We start from the raw sequence: 24,436 nt of genomic DNA, 5'->3' as shown, positions 1-24,436 counted from the left end.
TATGTTTACATGTAACATAGATTTAACAAACATGTTTATCAATTTGGGAAAACAACATCAAACGTGCCTACGGAAGCAAAGCGCTCTCAAATGTTAAGACATTTTATGAGTTAAGAGAACATGTCCAAAGGCTAAGCTTCACCACAAAATGTAACCCCTTGAGCATCATATTGGTTCCTGCATGATGCCCCCCCGATCATCTCATTGGTTCCTGCATGAATGCCTCCTCCCAAGCATGCCATCTTCCTGCTTGTGTGCCACTTTTGATATTGTGGATTTCACAGGATTGTCTATGCAATTAAAATATGAGTCAAGTGGAATTAAAGTATTATCTGAGTTTTTCAGGGGTCTTTCGGGGGGGTGTAATGCAACTCAGTATTCGGAAGGTGTTCCTAATGTTTTGTAGACTCAGTGTGCGTGGCCTACAGTCCGAGAAACATTCAGTTTTATAAGTCTCTCATGGTAAATTCTTTGTTACCAGAGGAAGCCCAGGGTGGAGCAGGGGACCCAGCAGCTCCAGATCCAGCTGCTACAGACACTTTAGCTCCAGCGGAGGCCCCAGCCCCAGCAGAGACCCCTGCAGCAGCGGACACTACACCAGCAGCACCTCAGCCAGGTGCCAATATACAGCCACATGACACTCCAGGATTTGATGGTTAGACCAATGTTTACAGATTGTTTCCACTGATCCTTTGAGCTACTGGATACACGCTTGTGGTGATGTTGTAGGGTCACAATGCATGACAATGGAGACATTGTAAGATACTTCACTGAAAAACTTGTGCACTGCATTTGCCAGTATCACAATTTAGCTTTGTATCAGCCTTCACAGAGCTTCTGTGTAGAAAAACTCCCAACAAAAAACAGATGGTATAACTATCCTTGGTAGTTTACTTGCTCCCGGCTTCACCCTTGCTTTGTCCTGTTTAACATTTTCCTGTTCCCTTCTCAGAAAGTCAAGCCCCTGACACGAAGACAGACCTCACTGGCCTGTTTACAGAGAAACCCCAGAGTGGGGAGGTCGCTGTGGGTGAGTGACACCATTACATTTGAGCCATTTAGCAGACTCTCTCCTCCAGAGCAACTTAGTGAGGAACAGCACCCCAGAGATCATAGCCATTCATGCAAGCCATTCATAAAGATGTTATGGGCATGTCAAGGCATGTTTCCCTACTGTTCTGTCCAGGTGAGAACATTAATTTTGTGGCTAAAGTGAATGCTGCTTCACTGCTGAAGAAGCCCACCATCAAGTGGTTTAAGGGGAAGTGGATGGACCTGGCTAGCAAGTCTGGAAAGAACCTGCAGCTCAAGGAGCTTTATGATCGTAACTCTAAGGTTAGACTTTTGTCCCATACATGAGCATGTTACATACTGTTGACACCAATGTACAGTTCTGAACATCATGATACAAGAACAGGTTGGACACGGCAATGAGCTGTTAAAAGTTGTTCAGGAAAGTCCTAGAGGTCGCCTTGCAAAAGACTTCAGAGGTTTTATGGTTTTGGTTGACATTATTATTACCAGGAATTTTTGACCTTTTTTTCAGGTCTACACCTTTGAGATGCAGATCATTGCAGCCAAGCCCAGTTTCGCTGGAGCTTACAGGTGTGAGGTGTCATCCCGGGACAAGTTCGACAGCTGTAACTTTGACCTAACTGTGCATGGTGGGTGCCCTCACACAATACAATCACTAGGGGCAGCTTAACAGAAACTACAATTGTTCTTATTTTCTCCTTAGTGCCTTTCCTTGCTAAAGCATACAGTAAATATCAGTTCTTTTTTACAGTACCTGTGGTATAAAAATCAATGATAGAGAAGAGATAACTGATTATTCTATCATGTTTCAGAGGCCCGGGCTGTGGAAGGGTTTGACATCAGGGCAGCTTTCAGGCGCACGTAAGCTAAGAAAAAAAGTATCTCTGTGTGTGTGTGTGTGTGTGTGTCCAACCTCACTGAGCTCGAGCTGTTTTGCAAGGAGGAATGGGAAAAAATGTCAGTCTCTCGATGTGCAAAACTGATAGAGACATACCCCAAGCGACTTACAGCTGTAATCGCAGCAAAAGGTGGCGCTACAAAGTATTAACTTAAGGGGGCTGAATAATTTTGCACGCCCAATTTTTCAGTTTTTGATTTGTTAAAAAAGTTAGAAATATCCAATAAATGTCGTTCCACTTCATGATTGTGTCCCACTTGTTGTTGATTCTTCACAAAAAAATACAGTTTTATATCTTTATGTTTGAAGCCTGAAATGTGGCAAAAGGTCGCAAAGTTCAAGGGGGCCGAATACTTTCGCAAGGCACTGTAAATACACTGGGTCATCCTTTAGCTTGACAGCTTGAACACTGTCATTGTGTCAATTTTGACAGAACCAGCTTCTGGTCTGGAGGTGAGAGAGTACAATAGGCTGGGTTAACAAGCAGCTTAACAGCACACCAACTTTATATGTCACTCAAACTCTCTCTCTGATCTACCACGGGGTCTTTTATCAAAACAGCGGAGCCAGCTGCACAAACAGTGAGCCGACGTAGTGAGTTTTGGTCTTGCCTCTGGTTTGATGGCATTGAAAGTGCCAGGATGTGTTAAGACACACAGGCTTTTCTGTGGCACTGGTTCTCCAGGGCTGTCGGATGAGAGATATCACTGGAGGAAGTCACTGCCGTGTGTTGTAATTCTACCACATAAACCACCAGGCCCTCGTTTAATCCTGATCGCTTCAGAGATCAGAGGGAGGAGATGAACACTTCCAGCCACATTTAAAACGGCTGTCCTCTCCCTGAGATCCCTTGTCCCATTGATCAGTGTGGAATACAGATTTCATGGGGATTTTGATTTTGGCATCATTCGTGGGGGACAACATGTTTGCTGTTGTTTTCAAGGGTGTCGCTCATCTCTTATGGTGATGATGATAACCAAACTGTCAGAATACATTGCTTTGATAGGGTACTGACATTGTGTTATTGGCGCTGATATTTCTACAGCAGTGTGGATGGAAGTGAGGAAGCAGGAGAGTTGGACTTCAGTGCCTTGTTGAAGAAAAGGTGAGTGTGAATTATCTCTGATTATTTCAGAACAAAAAGTTGAGTAACATCATTATTTTCCAAATCAGTAAGCTTGTTTCTCTTGTGCATGTTATCTCACTGTGTCCATCTCTCTTTGTCCCCCCCCCCCTCCCTATACAGAGAGTAAGTGACTACTACTAGTTTACCCAACAGATTGGATTAATAGACATGTTTTCCCAGTTACTTTTTCACTAACCTGAATTCAGGTCAGTCTTGCTGCCTACTCACAATGCATCTTGAGTCCTCCTGCTAATCTCACACTGGTCCCAGACTACTTCTGCCTAGAATACTCACCTACCTCATACCCTGTAGAAGACTCTGTCACTTCTACCACACAAGCTAGAACACATTACACTATTAGATAAAAAGGTTCCAAAACAGTTCTTTGGCTGTCCCCATAGGCGAACCATTTTGGATCCAGGTAAAACCCTTTTGGATTCCATGTAGAACCCTCTGTGGAGAGTGTTATATATGGAACCCAAAAGGGTTCTCTCTGGAACAAAAAGGGTTCTTCAAAGGGTTATCTTACGGGGACAGCAAAAGGACCCTTTTGTTTGTAGATGGCACATTTTCTTCTAAGAGTGCAGGAGATTTAGCACACATCTAAATGCAATAGAAGCTTTCACAACACTTTGTGGTCTGCATCTCTTTCTTCCTATGAGTGTCACTGCATCATCACAATGAGTCATTACTGACTCTCCAGACCTTCCTTCGATATCCAGTCACAACTCCGCCTGTTTTCAAAGCAATGGTTTATTTCCGCCCCATCACACACAGACATTGTTCCATCTCACTCAATCCCTTAATGTCAAACCCATCTCCTAGTCTAGTGGATTTTATGCCCTGGCATTTACCTTGATGTCATGCATTGACCTATACTGGCAAGCACATTGTTTTAGGGTCTCTTGTTTGTTGAAAATTCATTTTCAATATTTTACAATAGCTATGACACTTTTCTGTATGTCTGCAGACTATTGCAGCAGAAATTATATTTGTTGTAGTTGTTGCGCTTGTTTGCGGTCTTCATGGGTGGGTTCTAGGGTGCTATAATTCGATTTTGGGTACTGCAATGCATATTTGATGTGTGTATTAATCTGCTTGGTTTGTCGCTTGGGTTCTGCTTCGGAATGAGTGCAGCAGTTTTTTTAAAGGTTCACCAGGTCATCGGTAAGAAACAATTATTGTCAATGTAATAATATGCTTTCTGACTGTTATGTGAAGACTGCAATGAGTTTTTGAGTGAAACCTGAATGCAAATGAAAATTGTAATGGAAAATTTCAAGTAATGAAGAAAATGTATAAGTAGGCCTATTGAGCATGGATAGACCTAACTGTTACTGTGCATGGTCAGTAATGTAGCCTAATGATAATCCTAAGTGATGGCTTCAGACAGTGGCTTACCTTGTCCCCTTGTCCCCTCTTTCTGTGCCAGTGCCTCTAAGTCCCAGGTGAAAAGTGAGCCTGATGAGGATGTATGGGAAATCCTCCAGAAGGCTCCAGCCAGTGAGTATGAGAAGATCGCCTTCCAGTATGGCATAACAGACCTGCGTGGGATGTTGAAGAGGCTGAAGAAGATGAAGAAGGAGGAAAAGAAGAGTGAAGGTTGGTATCTCTATCTTTGTGAAACCAACACTTATCCTTCAGCTCATACATTATGCATCCTGAGATTGAACCCGCCCTAAAATGGACACCGCAAATACCCATTTAGGTACTCATCCCTTCAGTCATCCCTCCATGCAAGCCTCCATTGTAGAAACTAGCTACTGTATCTGTATTTACAGCTAAATGTTACCTCTGCAGATCAGTATGGTTAACTATAGGAAAAGTAATTGCTCACGTGTCTGTGTCTCCAAACCCCAGCTTTCCTAAAGAAGCTGGACCCGGCCTACCAGGTAGAAAAAGGGCATAAAATGAAACTATGCATTGAGGTGGCCAATGAAGACGTAGATGTAAAATGGCTGAAGAATGGGCAAGAGATTCAATCAACTGGAAGGTAGCCATCAGCGGAGAGGGTTTTCTGAGCTTGCATTCAATTAGAATGAATTACTGATGTACCATCTCTTACAAATTTGTGTACAACACATGTTTATTCAGCAACTCAACAATACAATTAGCTATCTCTCAGATTGCTATATTATGTCATGCTAACGTTCCTCTTCTCTCCCCCGACACAACACATGGATGGACTGTGCTGATCTTGCTGACCTTTCATGAACAGCAAGTAAGTACTTTCATCTTGTCAAGCAACACATCTGAGATTGTTTTGCTAGGTACCGACAGTAGCAAAGGGCTGAAATAAGCTAGACAGGAATATGACTGTCAACCATTGTAAATATGGAAGATTTTGGGGTCTCCACACTGCTACCTACTCTGAAAACATGATGATGACAGATGTTAAACTGTTATGCTATCAACCAATTTACCAACTATCCATACAATGTATCATCAACAGGAAGAGTGTTACACAGAAGGCTATTGTAGTTTGAATGTTGTCTATATCTGTCAATAAGTAACATTTATTTTATTATGAAATGTGCTAGTGAATAATTGAGTGGATAATGAAGGTTCTTGTCCATCTACCAGGTACATCTTTGAGAGTGTTGGCAACAAGCGATACCTCACCATCAACCACTGCTCCCTGTCAGACGATGCCACATACACTTGTGTGGTCGGAGATGAGAAGTGCACCACAGAGCTCTTTGTCAAAGGTGCAGTTGAGACAACTGAAGTGGAAAATCAACGGTCCAACATCAATGTTTCGTTTGTACACCAGTTTGAATGCATTTCACACTGACATTATATTTGTGCCTGCGCGATGATTAAGATAGCATCATAACACAACAAGGGAAATATGATTATTTGCTAAAGTGCCTGGTGGTATAATGGTGGTTCTTACTGTTTCTTTCTCTGTGTGTCTGCAGAGCCTCCTGTCACTATTACAAGTCATCTGGAGGACCAGATGGTCATGAAGGGTGAGCGGGTGGAGTTGGAGTGTGAGGTGTCAGAAGAAGGGGCTACTGTCAAATGGTAAGACGTTCTCTCAACCCACAAATCAAACTCAAACACTTCCATACCATAGAAGGTGTGAGGAGGTTAACAATGGGTGCCATACCAGACAGTATTTGAAGATTTACAAAGTGCCAAGTCCCTGACCGAGGACATCAAAGCATGGTCTGGCATACTGTTCACATTACGTCACTTCACAACAACTCAGACAGACACAACAGATGGCTGTAATAACTAATATGGTGACATTGTGGTACATTAGGTTTCATATAGGAAATAGCTGTATTTTGTGTTTCCCTTGTTAGAATTAATCCACACATCAGATATTGGTTTGAGGATAACATTATTCTGGTTGTAAGGGTTGAAACAGATGTAGTTTTTGAGTCTGTGCTGCATGGTGCACATTCCTCACATGTCCGGTAGATGGCATTTGTGTCGCTCATGGCTTTAACGTGTTAGTCACCCCCAGGCTGTGACTTCCCTGATTGACAGACAGATGCTGACCTTCCTGTCACAGTGTCTCAGGTACAGTGTCTCTGCCAAAGGGCTGGGCTATATATTACAGTGTCTCTGCCAAAGGGCTGGGCTATATGTTACAGTGTCTCTGCCAAAGGGCTGGGCTATATATTACAGTGTCTCTGCCACATTGTCTCTGCCACAATGTCTCTGTCACAGGGTCTCTTTCGCAGGGTCTCTGCCACAGTGTCTCTGCCAAAGGGCTGGGATATATATTACAGTGTCTCTGCCACATTGTCTCTGCCACAATGTCTCTGTCACAGGGTCTCTTTCACAGGGTCTCTGCCACAGTGTCTCAGTCCCAGTATATCTGCCACAGGGCTGGGATATATATTACAGTGTCTCTGCCACATTGTCTCTGCCACAATGTCTCTGTCACAGGGTCTCTTTCACAGGGTCTCTGCCACAGTGTCTCTGCCACAGGGCTGGGATATATATTACAGTGTCTCTGCCACATTGTCTCTGCCACAATGTCTCTGCCACAGGGTCTCTTTCACAGGGTCTCTTTCACAGGGTCTCTGCCACAGTCTCTCAGTCCCAGTATATCTGCCACAGGGCTAGGCTGGATATCACAACATGCAGTAAATTATCAGCCACATGAAAGGTCACACAGGGCTGTTAGCACGTCCCCTGTCCTTTAGCGGGAAAGCAATCGTGAACCTATGGTCACCCATCCAAAATACAACATTGTGCTGTTCCTGGAATTGGGCCTAACCATGGGCACATAAATAAATATCTATCCGCCAATTTGTTTCTTTGGGCAAACATACAGTATCAGATTGCCATGATACCACTGTTAATACCTGTGCAACGGTGCCTTCATTGGTGAAAATGAAATAGTTGTGGTAAAGTGATGACCATTCAGAAAAGTGACATATTGAGAACATTTGTCAGTGCCGATTTGTAATGCAAAAGGGCTGACAGTGTTACATTGGCAACTCTGTAACACATTCTAACATAACCTCAAATCAAAGCTGTTATAGTGACACCTCTGACTGTTTATAACGTCTGTATATAGTGTTGCTTAATATATATATATATATATATATATATATATATATAGAAATGTTGATGTAGAAATGTAGATTCAATTAATCAGACAATAATGGAGAATTTGAGACTGCTAGTGCTCATGTGGTGCTCCGTCTATGCAGGGAGAAAGATGGTGTGGAGCTGACAAGGGATGAGTCCTTCAAGTACCGCTTCAAGAAAGATGGGCGCAAGCACGTCCTCATCATTAATGAGGCAACTAAGGAGGACTGTGGCCACTACACAGTTAAAACCAATGGTGGTGAATCTATGGCTGAACTCATGGTGTCGGGTAAGTGCTTACGTCAGACAACAGAACAGAATGAAATACATCTCTGCTCAACAATGTTGAACATGATAGCTAGTATCTGGGGGTTTAACCACCTGCAGTCCAGAAAGCATGTCTAGTTTAAAGACAGACAAAGCAATCTTTGAACTATAGTACTGGGCTGAAGATTTAAAAAAAACAGAACAATGTGAATCATCTTCCTCACCCTTCACCGAGACCCAGCCTACTCTTATGTTCCTGTCACTCCAAGCAAGCCCCTGTTCTGCCTAACCTTGAAACATGGCTGCCCATGCCATCAAACATGTCACTATGTCTAGGTTACAGCACAAACACAAGTCTGTTGAAATACCAGCTAAAGTTAGAAGACATGGCCCATATATTTTATCTGATGGGTACAGGCTGGCGCAGGTGACCTTTAATTGTCTATATGTGTCTTTGTCTGTCTCTGTCTCTGTCTCTGTCTCTGTCTCTGTCTCTGTCTTTCTCTCTCTCTCTCTGTCTCTGTATGGGTTCTGTCTCTCTCTGTTTTCTCTCTGTTTTCTCTCTCTGTTTTCTCTCTCTGTTTTTTTTTCTCTCTCTCTCTATCTCTCTCTCTCGCTCTCTCTCTCTCTCTCTCTCTCTCTCTCTCTCTCTCTATATATATATATATATATATATATATATATATATGTCTATATTTGTGTATATTTATATGTGTATATTTATAGGGATATTCAAAAAAGATAGGGAATACAGCAAACTAAAAATGTTGTCCTATTCCAGCGAGCATAGAGAATCAACCCACAGGAGACGTGGTAGAGACGTTGGATGATGACCATTCAATGAAAACCAACGTAGGACAAAAGTTAAATAACAACATCAATTTAAACCATTACGTGATTGAACAACAACCATCAATTAACAACGTCACTTCAGCATTTTCAACTGTGACAGAACCTGAGCCATGTCATTATGCCGTCTAAAAACACCCATTCTCCACCATCTCTTTAATAATTAACTAAACATCAGTTTCAGTTTTACAATACTAACATGGTCATAAATGCTCTGTCATTGATGTCAAGAGCTGCAGAGTGCAGACATTGGTTTTGCTGTCCTAAAGTTAGACCTGCAATTTTTGGGGGAACATTTTGGATGTAGATGTACAGTACCAGTCAAACGTTTGGACACACCTACTCCTTCATGGGTATTTCTCTATTTTTACCATTTTAGAATAATATAATATAATAGAATAATAATAGTTAAACAAATCCAAATATATTTTATATTTGAGATTCTTCAAAGTAGCCACCCTTTGCCTTGATGACAGCTTTACACGCTCTTGGCATTCTCTCAACCAGCTTCACCTGGAATGCTTTTCCAACAGTCTTGAAGAGTTCCCACATATGCTGAGTACTTGTTGGCTGCTTTTCCTTCGCTCTGCGGTCCAACTCATCCCAAACCATCTCAATTGGGTTGATGTCAGGTGATTGTGGAGGCCAGGTCATCTGATGCAACACTCCATCACTCTCCTTCTTGGTCAAATAGCCTTTTTTGGTTACTACATAATTCCAAAATGCGTTATTTCATAGTTTTGATGTTTTCACTATTATTCTACAATGTAGAAAATAGTAAACAATAAAGAAAAACCCTTGAGTGTGTAGTTGTGTCCAAACCTTTGACTAGTACTGTATATAAACAGACATGTATGTTTGTATATATACTTTTATTAAACCAAAACAAATTCAAATCACATTTGTTTTCCACATGGGCCAAGTACAAATACAACCTTATCATAAAATGCTTACTTAGGAGCCCTTTAACAACAATGCAGGTTTTTTTTTAAATGAAGTAAGAATTTTCTGCTACATGGACAAAAGGAAAAATAATAACACAATAAAATAACTATAATGAGGCTATATACAAGGGGTACCGGTACTGAGTAAATGTCCAGGAGTACGGGTTAGTCGCGGAATTGAGGTAATATGTACAGTACATGTAGGTAGGGGTAATAAACAGAGAGCAGTAGCAGCGTATGTGGAGTGTGGTGGAATGTGAATGTATGTCTGTGTGTGTGTGGCGTCAATATGCATGTGTGTGTGTGTGTGTTTTCTGTGTGTGTCCGTGTGTGTGTGTGTTGCAGTGTGCTCCTGTATAATTTTTGAGCGTCTGAGGACCCATGCAAATCTTTTCAGTCTCCTGAGGGGAAATATGAGTCATTGTGCCCTCTTCACAACTGTCTTGGTGTGTCTGGACCATGATAGTTTCTTAGTGATGTGGATACGAGGGAACTTGAAGCTCTCAACCCGCTCCACTACAGCCCCGTCGATGTGAATGGGGGAGTGCTTGGCCCTTATTTTCCTGTAGTTCACGATCAGCTCCTTTGTCTTGCTCACGTTGGGGAAGAGGTTGCCAGGTCTCTGACCTCCTCTCTGCAGTTTGTTTCGTTGTTGGTGAACAGCCCTACTACTGTTGTGTCTTCTGCAAACTTAATGATGGTGTTGGAGTCATGCGTGGCCACGCAGTCATAGGTGAACGGGGAGTACAGGAGGGGACTAAGCACAAACCTCTGAATACACAAGTATCTTGTGTGTCGCTCAGGGGGTGTTACATGTAGTTGAATTTAAAGATGATGTCTGGTGTCTGACCCGCCTCGCAACAATAGTTTATCTGCGCCTCTATTCAAATTTAGCCATTGCCAAGAATTACCAGCTGCCAATCCCATTATGCTCTCGGTAGCAGCTTCTCATTTCTCCTGTCAGCTAACTTCATTCTGCTGTAACCTTCACTAGGAGTGGAGTAGCTTACATTGATCATTGCGGACACTACCTGTCCACTACCCTTAACTGTCTCGTACTCTCTCTTATGTTGATAGACTTTGAGCTTGCAGCCTCCATTGATGGCTAAAAGTATTTGTTTCCTGTGTGGATCAGATGCCCTATCCTCTATGCATCTGGTGTTGTTATATACTGTATAAGTTATATAGTATATCCATGTCACCTAGGATTCCCTAGTAAAAGTCTCCCAGAAAAACATAGAATCATAATGAACACACCATACTCTGAGATACTTCATATACAACATACATTTTGAATCATCTCTGACCTCTGACTCTTTAGAGAAGGAACTGGAGGTGTACCAGAACATTGCTGACCTAACGGTGAAGGCAAAGGATGAGGCTGTGTTTAAGTGTGAGGTCTCAGATGAGACTGTGAAGGGTATCTGGTACAAGAACGGAGTGGAAGTGAAGGCTGATGCCAGGACCCATATTACACACATTGGCAGGTGAGAATGGTATCCATACTGTTGTACTGGGTAGGATCAGAAGATTTGTTGAGTAGTTGGACAAATACTAGTGAAAATGTTCTCTCACTGAAGGATCCACAAACTCACTATCGATGACGTCAAACCCGAGGACCAGGGTGACTACACCTTTGTTCCAGAGGGATACGCATTCAACCTCTCAGCCAAACTCAACTTCCTGGGTACTTTTACAATTACACCATGTCATTTCATAATGATCATTTTCATCTAATAAATTAATTGCGTGTTTTCTACTTTTCAGAGGTCAAGATTGATTATGTGCCTCGCCAAGGTATGCAATGGTTTATTCTTCATCCTCGCAGCCTCTTACTCAATTGCAAGGATTATATATCTTGGATTGCCGGATTAAGACATTTACATATGTTGCATGTGCATCATTCTTTATTCCTGAAGATCCTCCAAAGATCCACCTGGACTGCATGGGTCACACGTCCGACTCCACCATAGTGGTGGTGGCTGGGAACAAGCTGCGACTGGACGTGCCCATCACTGGAGACCCAGCGCCTACTGTGGTCTGGACAAAGGGAGAAAAGGTAAAGTTGCTGGTTTTCCTCATTAGCCAAACAGGCTTCACCCATAGCCTCTATTCCAATCTTGGCTGCCCAGAACAAAATCTTGTGTGAACGCTGGCCTCTGGCCAGTGGATGTTTAGGGGAGACTACCTCAGTTCCAACGACTGTACAGATGATCAGGTCTTCTAGGTAAGGCTTGCTGTGAGAAGACTGAACCATGTTGTTTTGTCTGCCCCGTTAGTACGTCATAAGCTGTCTGATACTTTGTATGTTTACTCATACAATTAACTCTTCCACTACGTAGTGGCCACGTACTGTTGACTAGCTTAATTATTAATGCTTCTTTCCATGTTTTTTCACTATCAGCTATGGGATTGACCTTGTTTTCCACTTTCAACTCTGTGGTTTCCCATGTTCTCCATTGTCAACCTTTTTAATTTATGTCTTGACTAATTGTTTCACTTTCATGGTGAGAGTGTCCCTTCCTCACCCATCCCAACAGGTAGGAGGGCTGCAGGTGATCACATGACCTAAATGCCCTCAGGTGACTGGTTGATTGCTGGGAACGGGAGGTTAGTTGGGGAGAACAAGAGGGGAATACCCTCTGGCCTCCTCTTCAGCACCCTTACTGCTTTACTCTGCTCATGTAGGCTGGCTCTGAGGTGGCGGCAGAAACATGGAGCATCAAGGATGGGGATGTGAGTGTGGCCCTAAACACCAACGCTGAGGCCTGTGCATGTCTCCTTCCAATCTCTGTGTTACTACTTCTCTCCATAACACCTGGGTTCCAAAAAATGCATCTCTTTCCGATGTATATTTCATTTTGTGCATTTTTGTCAGTCTCATGCTGTCCTTTCTCTTCTGACATCCCTGTTACATTTTATTCCTCATGCTCTCACACACTGTTCACTTCAAAACATCAATGATTTTATTTTGTCTGTGCCAATAGAGGCCTGGGTGGCAACATGTTGCCTGATAACTTACCACAGCATTCAATGCTAATTAAACAATGCATGCAGTTTCATACTTCATGACGATCAGGTAAGAGCATGTTCAAAATCTTTTGCTGAAATGAAAGACATCGAAGGGGTGACACCATGGCAGAACTGTAAGTATTATAGCTGCTTTTGCATGAACATTTCAGCAGGGTCTATGAGTAAACCTCCCAGTGTGGTTGGTTTTCATGCCAAAAAGCTTGACCAGGTAAATCCTTTCCAGCCAATGTGTCTTGGAAAGTGCATTTCATCCTTTTTTGGCTTTGACAATAAACAATATCATCAAGGGTATGTTCACTAGAACAGACTGGAAGCAAGCAAGCTGAAGCAATGAGGGACCTACCTGAATTTGTCCTTTAAGAAACTCTTGTTTGCAACGGTGTGCACTAATGAATACACCCCAGATCAGATGATATAAACGTTACGAATTGGAATTGATCCCTTTAGTTCAGTTGAATGAGAATGACTCCACTAATGATATGCTGTCCTGATGAGTCAGGTGATGACAGAGGGAGATGGAAGGCTCCATGTGGAGAGCACCAAGGGACACTGTATCTTCACTATTGAGGGAGCGGATAAACAGGACGAGGGCCTCTACTCTGTGATTGTGCGGAACCCTGCTGGGGAGGACAAAGCTGACATTAACGTCAAAGTTGTTGGTAAGATACAACCACTGTCCACAATGATTTTTGTTGATACATTTTTCTTTCGGTCATTAGTCAAAGAGATGAGAGACATTAGTTGAATCAGGTTGTACCTTGCTTATTCTTTATTGTACACTTTGAGAGATTGGGACAAAGGTTCTATCTGCATTTTTGTCCAAATGTAGTTATTGTCATAGCCTTATACTGTTCAATGTTCTCTATCTATTTAGTACTCTAAGTACCCTCAATGCATTTTGTTAAGTTCAAAAGAATACTAGATAAAAAATTGCGTACACCATTCAAACCAATGAAGGTTTGAAACTTTAAAGCCAACTATCTCAGAATCATCTTTTTGCAGATAGTCATCTTATTCATGTTTTTTTAATGGCCTTTTCTTTTCCTCAGATGCGCCAGACCCTCCCTCGACCCCAAGGATCCTCAGTGTTGGAGAGGACTCCTGCGTTGTCCAGTGGGACCCCCCTAAGTCAGATGGTGGCAACCCGATCATTGGTGAGGATATACAGTAGCGTGCATAATGTCTTACCAGATCTTATGTTCAGGCATACACAATGCTCACTTGTTTACAGCGAACATGTACAGAGAAAAATATGAGTCGTTTGATTATAGTATATTGCTAGGTACAGTCACATGTCTATCGGTGGAGGCTGCTGGGACGACGGCTCACAATAATGGCTGGAACGGAACAAATGGAATGGCATCAGACACATGGAAACCATGTGTTTGATGTATTTGACACCATTCCACTGCAGCCATTAAGGTGCCACCAACCTCCTGTGATGATTATAGTAACAATGTTTGACTTTTTCTTCCCAGGCTATGTGCTGGAAAGGAAGAAGAAGAAGAGTTACAGGTGGATGAGGCTGAACTTTGACCCCTACACGGATACTACCTATGAGGCCAAGAGGATGATAGAAGGTGTGGAATATGAGATGCGTGTCTATGCAGTGAACGCCATTGGCATGTCATGTCACAGCGCTGCCTCACAACCCTTCATCCCAGTGGGTGAGTTCCCCTCCTATGTGATTTTCTTTTATGTACATCTATGAAATTGAACTTACCTGTTTGAGGGATGGGGAAATACATTTTGTTCCATGTAGCGTCTCGTACAATCAGGTCATTAAAAAATGCAAACAGATAGGTGTCAGCTTTCAAAACTTGTTGGTGTAAACTTTGAGCGGTGGAGAATGATTCATGGGCTGGATGGTCATCAAACAGGTGCATGCTCTGGTGGGGCCAGGTCAGCAAAAGGTATCAGTCACTCGCCAGTCATATGATTACATTTACATGCACACTAATAATTTGATATTAAATTGATTATGGCAGTAGGACCAGTATGGTAATTGTCAGGTAAATACCTTACTCTTAATCGGCGTAAGGTCAAAATCGAAGTAAACATACGCCAATTAAAACACCGGGCTTTCTAAGCAATCTTTTGAATTATTAGGACATGTGTAAATGGCTTAATCGGAGTTCCAGCAGTGCATTTGATCTGCACAAGTGCCAGCACCAACAAGCGGAATCATCGCTCTTATGAGCGAGGGAAGTTACCACAAGAGGGCACAGTGGTCTGAAAGAATGTATCTTTACAACGCAATCATGTATTATGCCAAATCAATTAAATTAAACCATTACTTATGAGAAACAATTCACCTCACATACTGTAACCTAACACAGCCTGAGCTAGCCCATGTAGATGAATAATGCAGAGAAGTAATGACCTGTGTGTGCAAACTGAAAGTAAGCATCTTAGAAATAGTTTTCACATACAAACTGTATATGTCCGGACTCAGAATCAAATAGGCTTCCCAAAAATAACATGGTCACTGTGGCAGAATGTTTATTTTGATTGGTGATTTTGTGCATTTATTAAAGTCCCTTCAGGTAGCCTGATTTCAGATGTGTCCATGTAAACAGGATTATTAGGAAAATCGTTATTCTTGCATTGCATGTAAACGTATTAATCAAACTATTATATTCATCTGACTATTCACAATAATCATACTATTGTGTGCAAGTATTGTCACACTGTCACATAACACAACTTTTGTCCTGGCAGAGATGACTGATGTCTGATTTACACTCACACTGACCTGCTGTGAGCTGACCAAGGAACATAAACAGAGCATAAAAACAGAAGAAACAACCCCATTGTTCTGACTGCAGCTACATACCTGTATTCTCTGAAGATAATGTTGATATTACTTCCTTAATAATACAGTTGCATTAATGTTACAAAATTCCCAATTTGATGTATCAAGTTGTAGGTATTTTTAAAAGTATTTTAATTGAAAATGTGCAAAACTGTTTTCATCTTAAAGTATTGACGTCAGTGCGGTCTATCACTAAAGTGAATTGTCTTGGGGGTTTGGCTACTGAGAGTTAAGTTTACATATCCCCTAAGCCATGTAAGGTCTGCTATGCAATCACAATGGGCACCTCTAACTACTCAACAACAACACATGGTCATCTTGAGATTTGGTTCCCATGGCATGCAGACTTGTGCTTGTAAGAAAAACATGTTTGGGTAGACGCTGGCTAAAATAAGACTGGAGGTGTTTTCAGGACAGAAATCAGTCTGGTGGAATTAAGGGGCTCTCTTTTGCTTTGTGTCTTATTATATTACCTTGGGTCCCCTTCTACCTTCTCCTGGATGTGAGTGTGAACATCGAGGTATCCGGACGGACCCATCTCTCGTAAGACAGCTGATTAGGAAACTATCCGTGGCATCCCCCTCTATAAATAATGGCATGTAAGCGCACGGCGGGGCTGGGACCAGCTGCTAAGAACACAGGGGCTAGCTGCTACTGTTGAGGCTGCTCTGGGAGGACATTGACCCAGCTGAACTGCTGCTGTCGAGTGCTATTACTGAGGCAGAACAGAAAGAGAGAGACAGAGAGGAGCAGCAGAAGAGTAGATTGAGGCGTGACGGAGACAAGGAACAGGAGGAGTACGACAAACTCACTTCGAACAGCACTATCTTAACCTTATTCAAGGATGACCAAGCCAATGCTGCCAAAGACGGCCGAGAAGAAGCCGGCGACGGAGGAGGTTCCAGTGGATGGTGCAGTAAAGGCACCGACAGAGGGGGAGGCCAAGCCAGAAGATGAACCAGCACCAGAGACCCCTGTTGAGCCAGCAGCACCCGCAGCAGAGCCAGTCCCAGCAGAAGGAGCCCCAGCTCCGGCACCCCCAGCTGAGGATGGGGCCTCTTCAGCAGAAGGAGCTCCCCCTGCAGAGGGTGCCCCAGCAGAGCCCGCCCCGGCACCAGAGCCCGTACCAGAGCCGGAACCTCCAAGGAGTAGGCAGATTTATTTTCCTCTAAGCTAGGGTCAACTATTAGGGGCATGGTTTGTGCTGTAATAAATACTGTGTTTTCTTTAATGATAATAAGATAGAAGGTAAACCCTGGCTGTGGTTTCTGTGGTTCTGTTCTCCTTTTAACTGTTATTGTAAGGGGCAAGTAGGAACGGACAGTGCCGCCTTCATTGGTAAATCAGAGATGTTTCTTGTTTAATGTATATTTTGTCTCTCTGTATTAAAACTCACAGGCGCAATAGAGAAAAAAAAGGTTTCTACTAGCAGACTTTCCTGTGTTGTTGTTTGTGTATTGGCTAAAAAGATGAAAAGGATGTTTATCAAAGTATTATGTTTGCTGTGTTCCTGTACTGCCCATAGACGCCGGTTGGTCTTTCCCATTCAGTCCCTTTAAACAGACTGACCTCTGCCTACATGGCCCCCTTTCTGGTTAACCTGTGACATGGGCTCGGGGGCAAGGCAACTCTGTAACTCAACCTCTGATGGCTGTCAGCTTGAGCTTATTTTAGGCTGCTTTGCAGGTTGTCTCTATGTGCTAATGAGTTGTCACATACAAACTGTTTGTGGTACAAATCAGCTATGACAAGACAAATTACAAATGACCTCAGTTCTCTCTCTTGATATATGGAGGATTATTCATGAAATAAATCTTTAGACTCTTGGATGTAAACAGAAAATGTGTGAGATACTCTCCATTTGTTTCTCCATCGTTATTTACCCATTTTCTAAGAAAAATGGTGACTTGAACATGACATTAAGATTTATAGGGACTGAATGGTTTCCATAGTAGCAGTGATGCAGCTAGTCTAGTATTGCAGCCTTGTCTCATAGACTAGACGTAACATAGTAAAGGTAAATCCAGAACACTGATATTAGTATGATATGTCACATTTGGTATGGTGACCACAGGAGGTTGGTGGTACCTTAATTGGGGAGGACGGGCTCATGGTAATGGCTGGAGCAGAATAATTGGAATAGTATCAAATACATCAAACACGTGGTTTCCATGTGTTTGATGCCATTCCCTTTACTCTGTTCTGGCCATTATTATGAGCCGGCCTCACCTCAGCAGCCTCCACTGATGGTTACATAAGACAGATGGTTACTTAAGAAAAACAAAAAAGTTGGGTGGTTGGTCGGGGTAGATGGGTAGGCATATAACACAAACGTCTAGCAACCCAAAGGTTGTGAGTTTGAATCTCATCATGGATAACTTTAGCATTTTAGCATCTTTTCAACTACTTACAATTGTTGAGCTACTTTGCATCTAAGCATGTTAGATAACCCTAACCACAACCTTAACCCTTTCAGCTAACCCTTTAACCTAACTCATAAACTTAACCCCAAACCATAATCCCTAGCCAAGCTAAAGTTAGCCAGCTAGCTAACGTTAACCCCCCAGCCACCTAGCTAGAATTTCTAACATATCATACGTTTTGCAAATTCATAATATATTGTTCGTTTTTAGAAATTCGTAACATGTAATACGAATTGTAATTAGTAAACATGTCATATGAAATGGGGAATGGACATCCACAAATGAATACATACCATCCTAAATGGAGTGGCTTGGATTTGCGTACAGAATAATACAAAATGCTCTAAGACCAGGTTGAAAACCCTGTCCAGCATTTACATTTTTTTAACCTTGATTTAACTAGGTAAGTCAGTTAAGAACAAATTCTCATTTGCAATGACCAGCCAAACCCGGACGACGCTGTGCCAACTGTGCGCTGCCTTGTGGGACTCCAAATCACAGCCGGTTGTGATACAGCCTGGATTCAAACCAGGGTGTCTGTAGTGACACTTCAAGCACTGAGATGCAGTGCCTTAGACCGCTGTGCCACTCGGGAGCCTGCAAGGTCCATACTAAATCTCCAATGTGCTAGCTCCATGTCAGCTTGCCTGCAGGGGAGCTTAACACATGGGTTGCAGTTACAGATACTGTATTTCAGGAAGTGACTCATGCTTTTATTGGAGGACCCTAGTTTACATGGCTGTTACCTGTAGCAACACTACACTTTATTTGCAGCGAAGTTAAGCTATCTTGATGCTGAGGCATCAGTGACAGGTAGCAGTAAATCCACAATAAAAATTATCCTGCCTTGACACCTGCTGACACTGAAATGTTTCATTCTGTTTTGCAACAATGTCTTCTTTACAGTCACATACTGTGACATAACATATGTAGCTATTGATGTCTTTTTTGTTGTCATTTATTTCTTATTTAGACTAGAATAATGTTGCTGATCTCCCTCTCTCTTCCTTTCTTGTGTCCCTCTCTCTCTAAGCCCCAACCAGTGAGCCCATCGGCCTGTGCGTGGATGACATCAGTGACACTACCGTCTCACTGAAGTGGAGAACCCCGGAGCATCTGGGCTCGTCTGAGCTGGATGGCTATGGGGTTGAGTACTGCAAGGAGGGCTGTGAGTACTGGGGTCCAGGAGGGTCTGGCATTCAATATTTTGATCCCTGACACACACACACACAATATCTGGGTAGATAAGGAGGAGGATGGCATGAAAGCTGTTGAAGAGAGTATTTCAGTTAGGAACACATTATTTAAAAACCAACCAAACAATATAGAAAAACTGTCAAATAAATACAAATGCAGCAAAATGTCCAACATTTGACCTCTTACATAAAACGACATCCTCTACCTTGCTAGCTGTATCACACTTTCCACGATGAGCCATTATGTAAAAAGCTTTGGTTTAAGTCTGACAACACCAAGGACCTAAATTGTCAAGAGTGGTTTGAGCCAGGGACCATTAGCACAATGCTTATGTAATTAAAGCAATCCCTTCAGGGTTGACTATGCTGGCCAGCTGCACGTCAATGTTCTAACTCAATCCATGCAGGCAGCCCTAGTTGTGATGACATATAGGGATGGGGCACTGAGATTTCTTCAGATGTTGCGTTTTGACAAGTCTGTCTGGCCATCTCTTGCCCACAGCTGATGAATGGGTGCCAGCTTTCGAGGGTCTGACAGAGAGGACATCTGTAATCATCCGGGACCTGCCGACAGGGGAGAAGATGCAGTTCCGTGTCAGAGCCTACAACACGGCAGGGCCCAGTGCACCTACCTCCCTAGCACAGGCCATCACTATCCGCGAGATCATGCGTAAGCATTCCCCCATGATTGACTAAAACAAATCCCAATTTCTCCATTTTACCCTCCCTCCCATACAATGAGAGTAAAGTCCAAACATGTATAAAACATATACATTTTTTTTACCAGGGAAGTTCCTAAAACACTTGCACTGTAAGAGTGAGACATCATGAGTTTGTTCAAAACCCAAAGGTTGAAATGGAAAGTAAAGTGGGGTGTCCTGCTGTTGTCTCCTCTCTCCTATTTCTCTACAGTTTGAGATATTTAGCTGATGAGGCTTGTTAGCCTCCACTACCCTACATGGATCTCAGGGCTCACAGATCATGTTTGGGAACATACATACATTGCCAAGGTCATCAGCTATTTCGCTCTCAGCACCTAACAGATTAGCTGTGAGATGTATTTTGAGGTCTCAGATGCACACTGAAGCCCCCGGCCTTTCCGCTTGCTGACAGGATGATACTATCACTAAATGCTGATTGGCAGTAAGGCAATTCCACGGTAACAGAGTGACACTGAGCCTCAGATTTTTCACCTTAAAATATATGTCAAACAAAAACCAATGATTGCAAAGTTAAACAAAAACTAATTTACTTGTAGAACAGTGCAGATGCCAAGTTTGGTAACAGAATGATGGCACAAACTCTCATTCTGTTACCAAACTCTGCATCTGCACTGTTCTACAAGTAAAATGTGTTTTTGCAACATTTTCTGTGGAAATTGTTAAAAGTAGTCCTTGTGCATAGAGCTGTATGGTTTGTTTAACTGTCCAATTATTGTTTTTTGTTTGACATACATTTTAAAGTGAAAGTCTGTGCTACTGTTACCATGGAATTGCACTGACAAGCACCTGATGTTGTCAACTCACATTTACTATTACCTCACAGGCAGTTGGTCAATGTACATGAACAGTAACTCATTAGACCAGTAAGGCTGCCATCAAGCTAAAAGTGATAGTTGAAAGGTATTGTGGTACTCCCAGTCTCAGGGAAAAGTCTGAGCCATGAACCACCTAGGGTTGGGTGGTATGCAGATTTTCATACCTTCAAACCGTTCCTGTACCATAGCGGGGTATACGGTATTACTGGCAGTGCAGACAATGGCCAGTATTTTTCCCCAAAAAAAAATCCCATAGCGGACGCTAGCTAAATGCTAACAAGCGCAAAGGAAAAATAAACTAATTGCAAGGACAGACAACCCAGCTCATTAAGTACTATAACTACAGTATATCAAAAGGCTAATCAGTTTGCTGCGTCACAAAGAAATGTTTGGCAAACACCAAGAAATTTGATTATTTCTGCCGTAACCAATAAGCTTTATTTCGCGAGCTAGACACTTAGCTAGCAAGTTAGCAAACCAAATGTATAGCTGGAGATATTTTATTTGGCGCATCTTAGATACTGAAAAAGTAGTTATAAGTAGTGGAGTAGCACACCTCCGAGACGGCTAGGCCCCCGAGCTTTAGGGTACTGATGGCATTGGCATAATTTCAGGTAAACCGAGGGTAGGCTATAACAAAGTAACTTTATTTATTCTATTTACTGCATTCCTACATTCCTAATGCTATTAAGAGAACAACAAAAACAAGCAATTGACAACAATTGACTCCAGCCATTATCACCTTGGCTGCTGTAGCTTCATTCACCTCAGTTGATAAGGGACATAAATAGCATTCTTCAGCAACATGTCAGAGCAATTAGCTGCTACGCACTAGCTCAGCACCGGAATTCAAAACTAGAGTTTAGTTTCAAGCTGTTACCTAGTCAATTACTGCCATCTTCCACCTCTGCACTGTTTTTGCGAGAATAGTCGTGCAGTTCACTGCAAACAGTCTTCCCGCCCACACCGAGGTGTCTGCATGGTCCTAAAGCCAGCCCCTTTATTCATCGCCATTTTATGATTTTTTTTTGTTCACAGAGAAACCCAAAATCTGGATTCCTAGAAATCTCCGCCAGACCCTCATCAAGAAAGTGGAGGAGACAATCAACCTTGTGATCCCTTTCCAGGTATGGGCTAGAGTACACCCTTCACACTCTATAGGATGAATGAACTGTATATATGCTGGTACCCTTGCCCATAAGAGAAATATGGAATGGTGCTACCCACATTAAAAATACTACAGTTTACGGTAGAATACTACAGTAGGCCTACTTATTATAGAATTAAACACACTGTAGTATCCCTCGGTCATGTGTAGTACAGATCTTAATTTGACCACCCTGTTTTAGGATAACTTTTCTAGAATGCAGGATATTGAACACTTGTAGTGTATTTGAGGTTTAAAAAGGCTTAATTTTTCAACAGAAATGTCCATTAATTTAAATCCACATGTTCTGATACTGCAGGATTATTTTCCTGCTGTAGCAAACAGGCCCAAATAAGATCCTACATCTGTATTTGCTATAGCATTTTGTAGTATACTGTAGAATACTATAGTAAACACAAGTTTTATCCGCACCCAAAAATACTGTAGTAAATACTGCAGTAATGTCTGCAAAATACTACAGTTTTTTATGTGTAGTAATACTACAGTATTTCATGTTAATTTCCCCTCCCCATAACCCAATTTGTGCCATCCATAAGTGAGAAACCTACGTGCCAAATATAGACCATACTGTGTTCACTACAGGTTATAGAAAAGAGCAGAGGCTCTGAACTATTTGTTCAGACCCCAGTCCTACCTACCTACCTACATGTTTTGTGAAAATTTGCTCTTTTAGTATTTGTCCAGTAGGTTTCCTCAACGAGAAAAGCCCCATTTGTATGTCAAAGATAATTGAACAAAAACACTATAGTAAATACTACAGTAATGACTGCAAAAACACTACAGTACATACTACAGGATACTACAGTCTGCAAAAATACTACAGTAAATCACTCTGTCTCTTTATTTGTTTCTGCTTTTCCTCAAGACTATAAATACATACAGCTTCAGTTTTGAAACTGTATCCTAGTAACACATGCAATTGACAGACTGATAACTGATACAGACATGATTCTCTTAAGCAGCTCATAGTGAGTAACTGCTGAAAACCACAAGCCAAGGAGTCTGGGCCACCGCCAAATGTACCACCATCTACTGTATCTATTAGGCACACTTATCTAGGTTCAAATCTGCCATAAAAATATCTGAACAATATCATATTTCAAATGTCTTGGTCTGGAGATGTACTGAAATCATCATCACCCCTGGAACTGTAATGATAATTTAGTAAACGTAGGTTACTGAGGAAAACCAATATTTCACACATTAACTTACTTGTACTGCAGTCCTCCAGAATCGTTCTTTCTTAAAAATATTAGAATGTTTAATTTCCAATCTCAATTATTTTTTATTTTAGGGCAAGCCTAGGCCTGTGATCACCTGGAGTAAAGATGGGGAGCATCTGAACCCGAAGCAGGTCAGCGTCCGGAACAGCGACACCGACACAATCCTATTCATCCGCAAGTCAGAGAGGAAGGACTCTGGGAAGTATGAAATCAAGCTGCAGATTGAGAATGTTGAGGACACAGCCAGCATCTCAATTCAGATAGTCGGTGAGGACTCCTCACAACTCTAATGGTTTGGAATAGAAATGTTTTATGATTGATCAGTGGCACTATCAGTTCATTCATAATGGGTTTATGCTGTATCTGAGTTATTAACTATGAAACCGACACATCCCGCAAGCTGGTCCCTTTGCCGACATTATCATTGGATATTGAAACAAAACCACACCTGCTCCTAAAATACAGCGTGAACAATATGCTACGTGTACCCACCGTGTGGTTTACATTTCTCTGTGATTGATTGAATTGGAGTTGAAGGTAAAGTTATTGTACAGTATGTTGACTCGATAAATATTATTTCTTATCTTTAGATTTGCCTGGGTCTCCAGAGAAACTGAAGATCATGGATGTTTGGGGCTTTAACGTGGCTCTGGAGTGGAAGCCACCCAAGGACAATGGAAATTGTGAAATAACCGGCTACATGGTTCAGAAGGCTGACAAGAAGACCATGGTGAGAGTCAATCTGCTGGGCAGTGTCTAACAAGAAAATATTCTCCTCATTCATTTGTGCAAGAGGTTCATATATGACAGAAAACTAGCAATTCATATTGGTCAGACAATACTAGATGAGTAAGGTTATACGAAGATCATACACTGCCCCACCCATGGCAGGTTCAGGAAAGCATGATCTATATTCTAAATTATGATTAGGCTAATATTTATTTTCTAACTGACACACACAGGTCATTCCAGTGTGTGTGTGCGAGAGGGTGAGCTGGCTGATAATTATCTGTTAGTTCTCTGGCTGGGCTCAGAGTGAACTATGCCAAGCTATGAGTGTTAGAACGTTGGGTTTAATAACCATGCCATTGCCAAGGCAAGGTAGCTAAGCTCTCTGACACATGGCCATAATTGACTAATGTATGTACACTATGTGATGGGAAGAATGCTACATGGTCACGAGGGGGATTTTACCCTCCCTTGTGACACACAGTCAGCCACAGCTAGGCAGAGAGTCTTTGTGGGCAAGGAGAACTGCATTCTGGGCCTGTTTGTTTGAGCTCCAACTGCCACCTTCCACCACCCCAAGCAGCCACCCAGAGCACAGCAAGCCAAGCACGCCCTGTTTTTAGACCTTAGCTTTGGTCT

At 42.2% G+C, this 24,436-nt stretch overlaps 1 protein-coding gene and 1 non-coding gene across 2 annotated transcripts in view; both read left to right on the top strand.

Moving 5' to 3' along the window:
- The window catches only part of LOC135558139 (myosin-binding protein C, cardiac-type-like), a 44,107-nt gene that overhangs the window by 14,293 nt on the left and 5,378 nt on the right, over positions 1-24,436 (top strand). Inside the window, 24 exon segments of the mRNA XM_064991877.1 lie at positions 482-616; positions 953-1,030; positions 1,187-1,335; positions 1,547-1,664; positions 1,848-1,896; positions 2,979-3,042; positions 4,502-4,661; positions 4,920-5,052; positions 5,278-5,280; positions 5,643-5,767; positions 5,981-6,086; positions 7,736-7,902; positions 10,995-11,160; positions 11,254-11,360; positions 11,441-11,470; positions 11,593-11,732; positions 13,206-13,365; positions 13,756-13,860; positions 14,185-14,373; positions 18,978-19,112; positions 19,643-19,810; positions 21,716-21,804; positions 23,140-23,335; positions 23,659-23,798. Of these exon segments, the coding sequence (XP_064847949.1) occupies positions 482-616; positions 953-1,030; positions 1,187-1,335; positions 1,547-1,664; positions 1,848-1,896; positions 2,979-3,042; positions 4,502-4,661; positions 4,920-5,052; positions 5,278-5,280; positions 5,643-5,767; positions 5,981-6,086; positions 7,736-7,902; positions 10,995-11,160; positions 11,254-11,360; positions 11,441-11,470; positions 11,593-11,732; positions 13,206-13,365; positions 13,756-13,860; positions 14,185-14,373; positions 18,978-19,112; positions 19,643-19,810; positions 21,716-21,804; positions 23,140-23,335; positions 23,659-23,798 (2,912 nt within the window).
- Positions 22,501-22,556, top strand: LOC135506447 (U7 small nuclear RNA). The gene has a single exon (XR_010450502.1). It is a non-coding gene; the product is annotated as a U7 small nuclear RNA (small nuclear RNA).

The sequence above is a fragment of the Oncorhynchus masou genome, chromosome 2, assembly GCF_036934945.1.
Source record: "Oncorhynchus masou masou isolate Uvic2021 chromosome 2, UVic_Omas_1.1, whole genome shotgun sequence".
Lineage (NCBI taxonomy): Eukaryota > Metazoa > Chordata > Actinopteri > Salmoniformes > Salmonidae > Oncorhynchus > Oncorhynchus masou.
The sequence above is the reverse complement of the archived record's forward strand: the minus strand, read 5'-3'. Positions and strand labels throughout refer to the sequence as shown.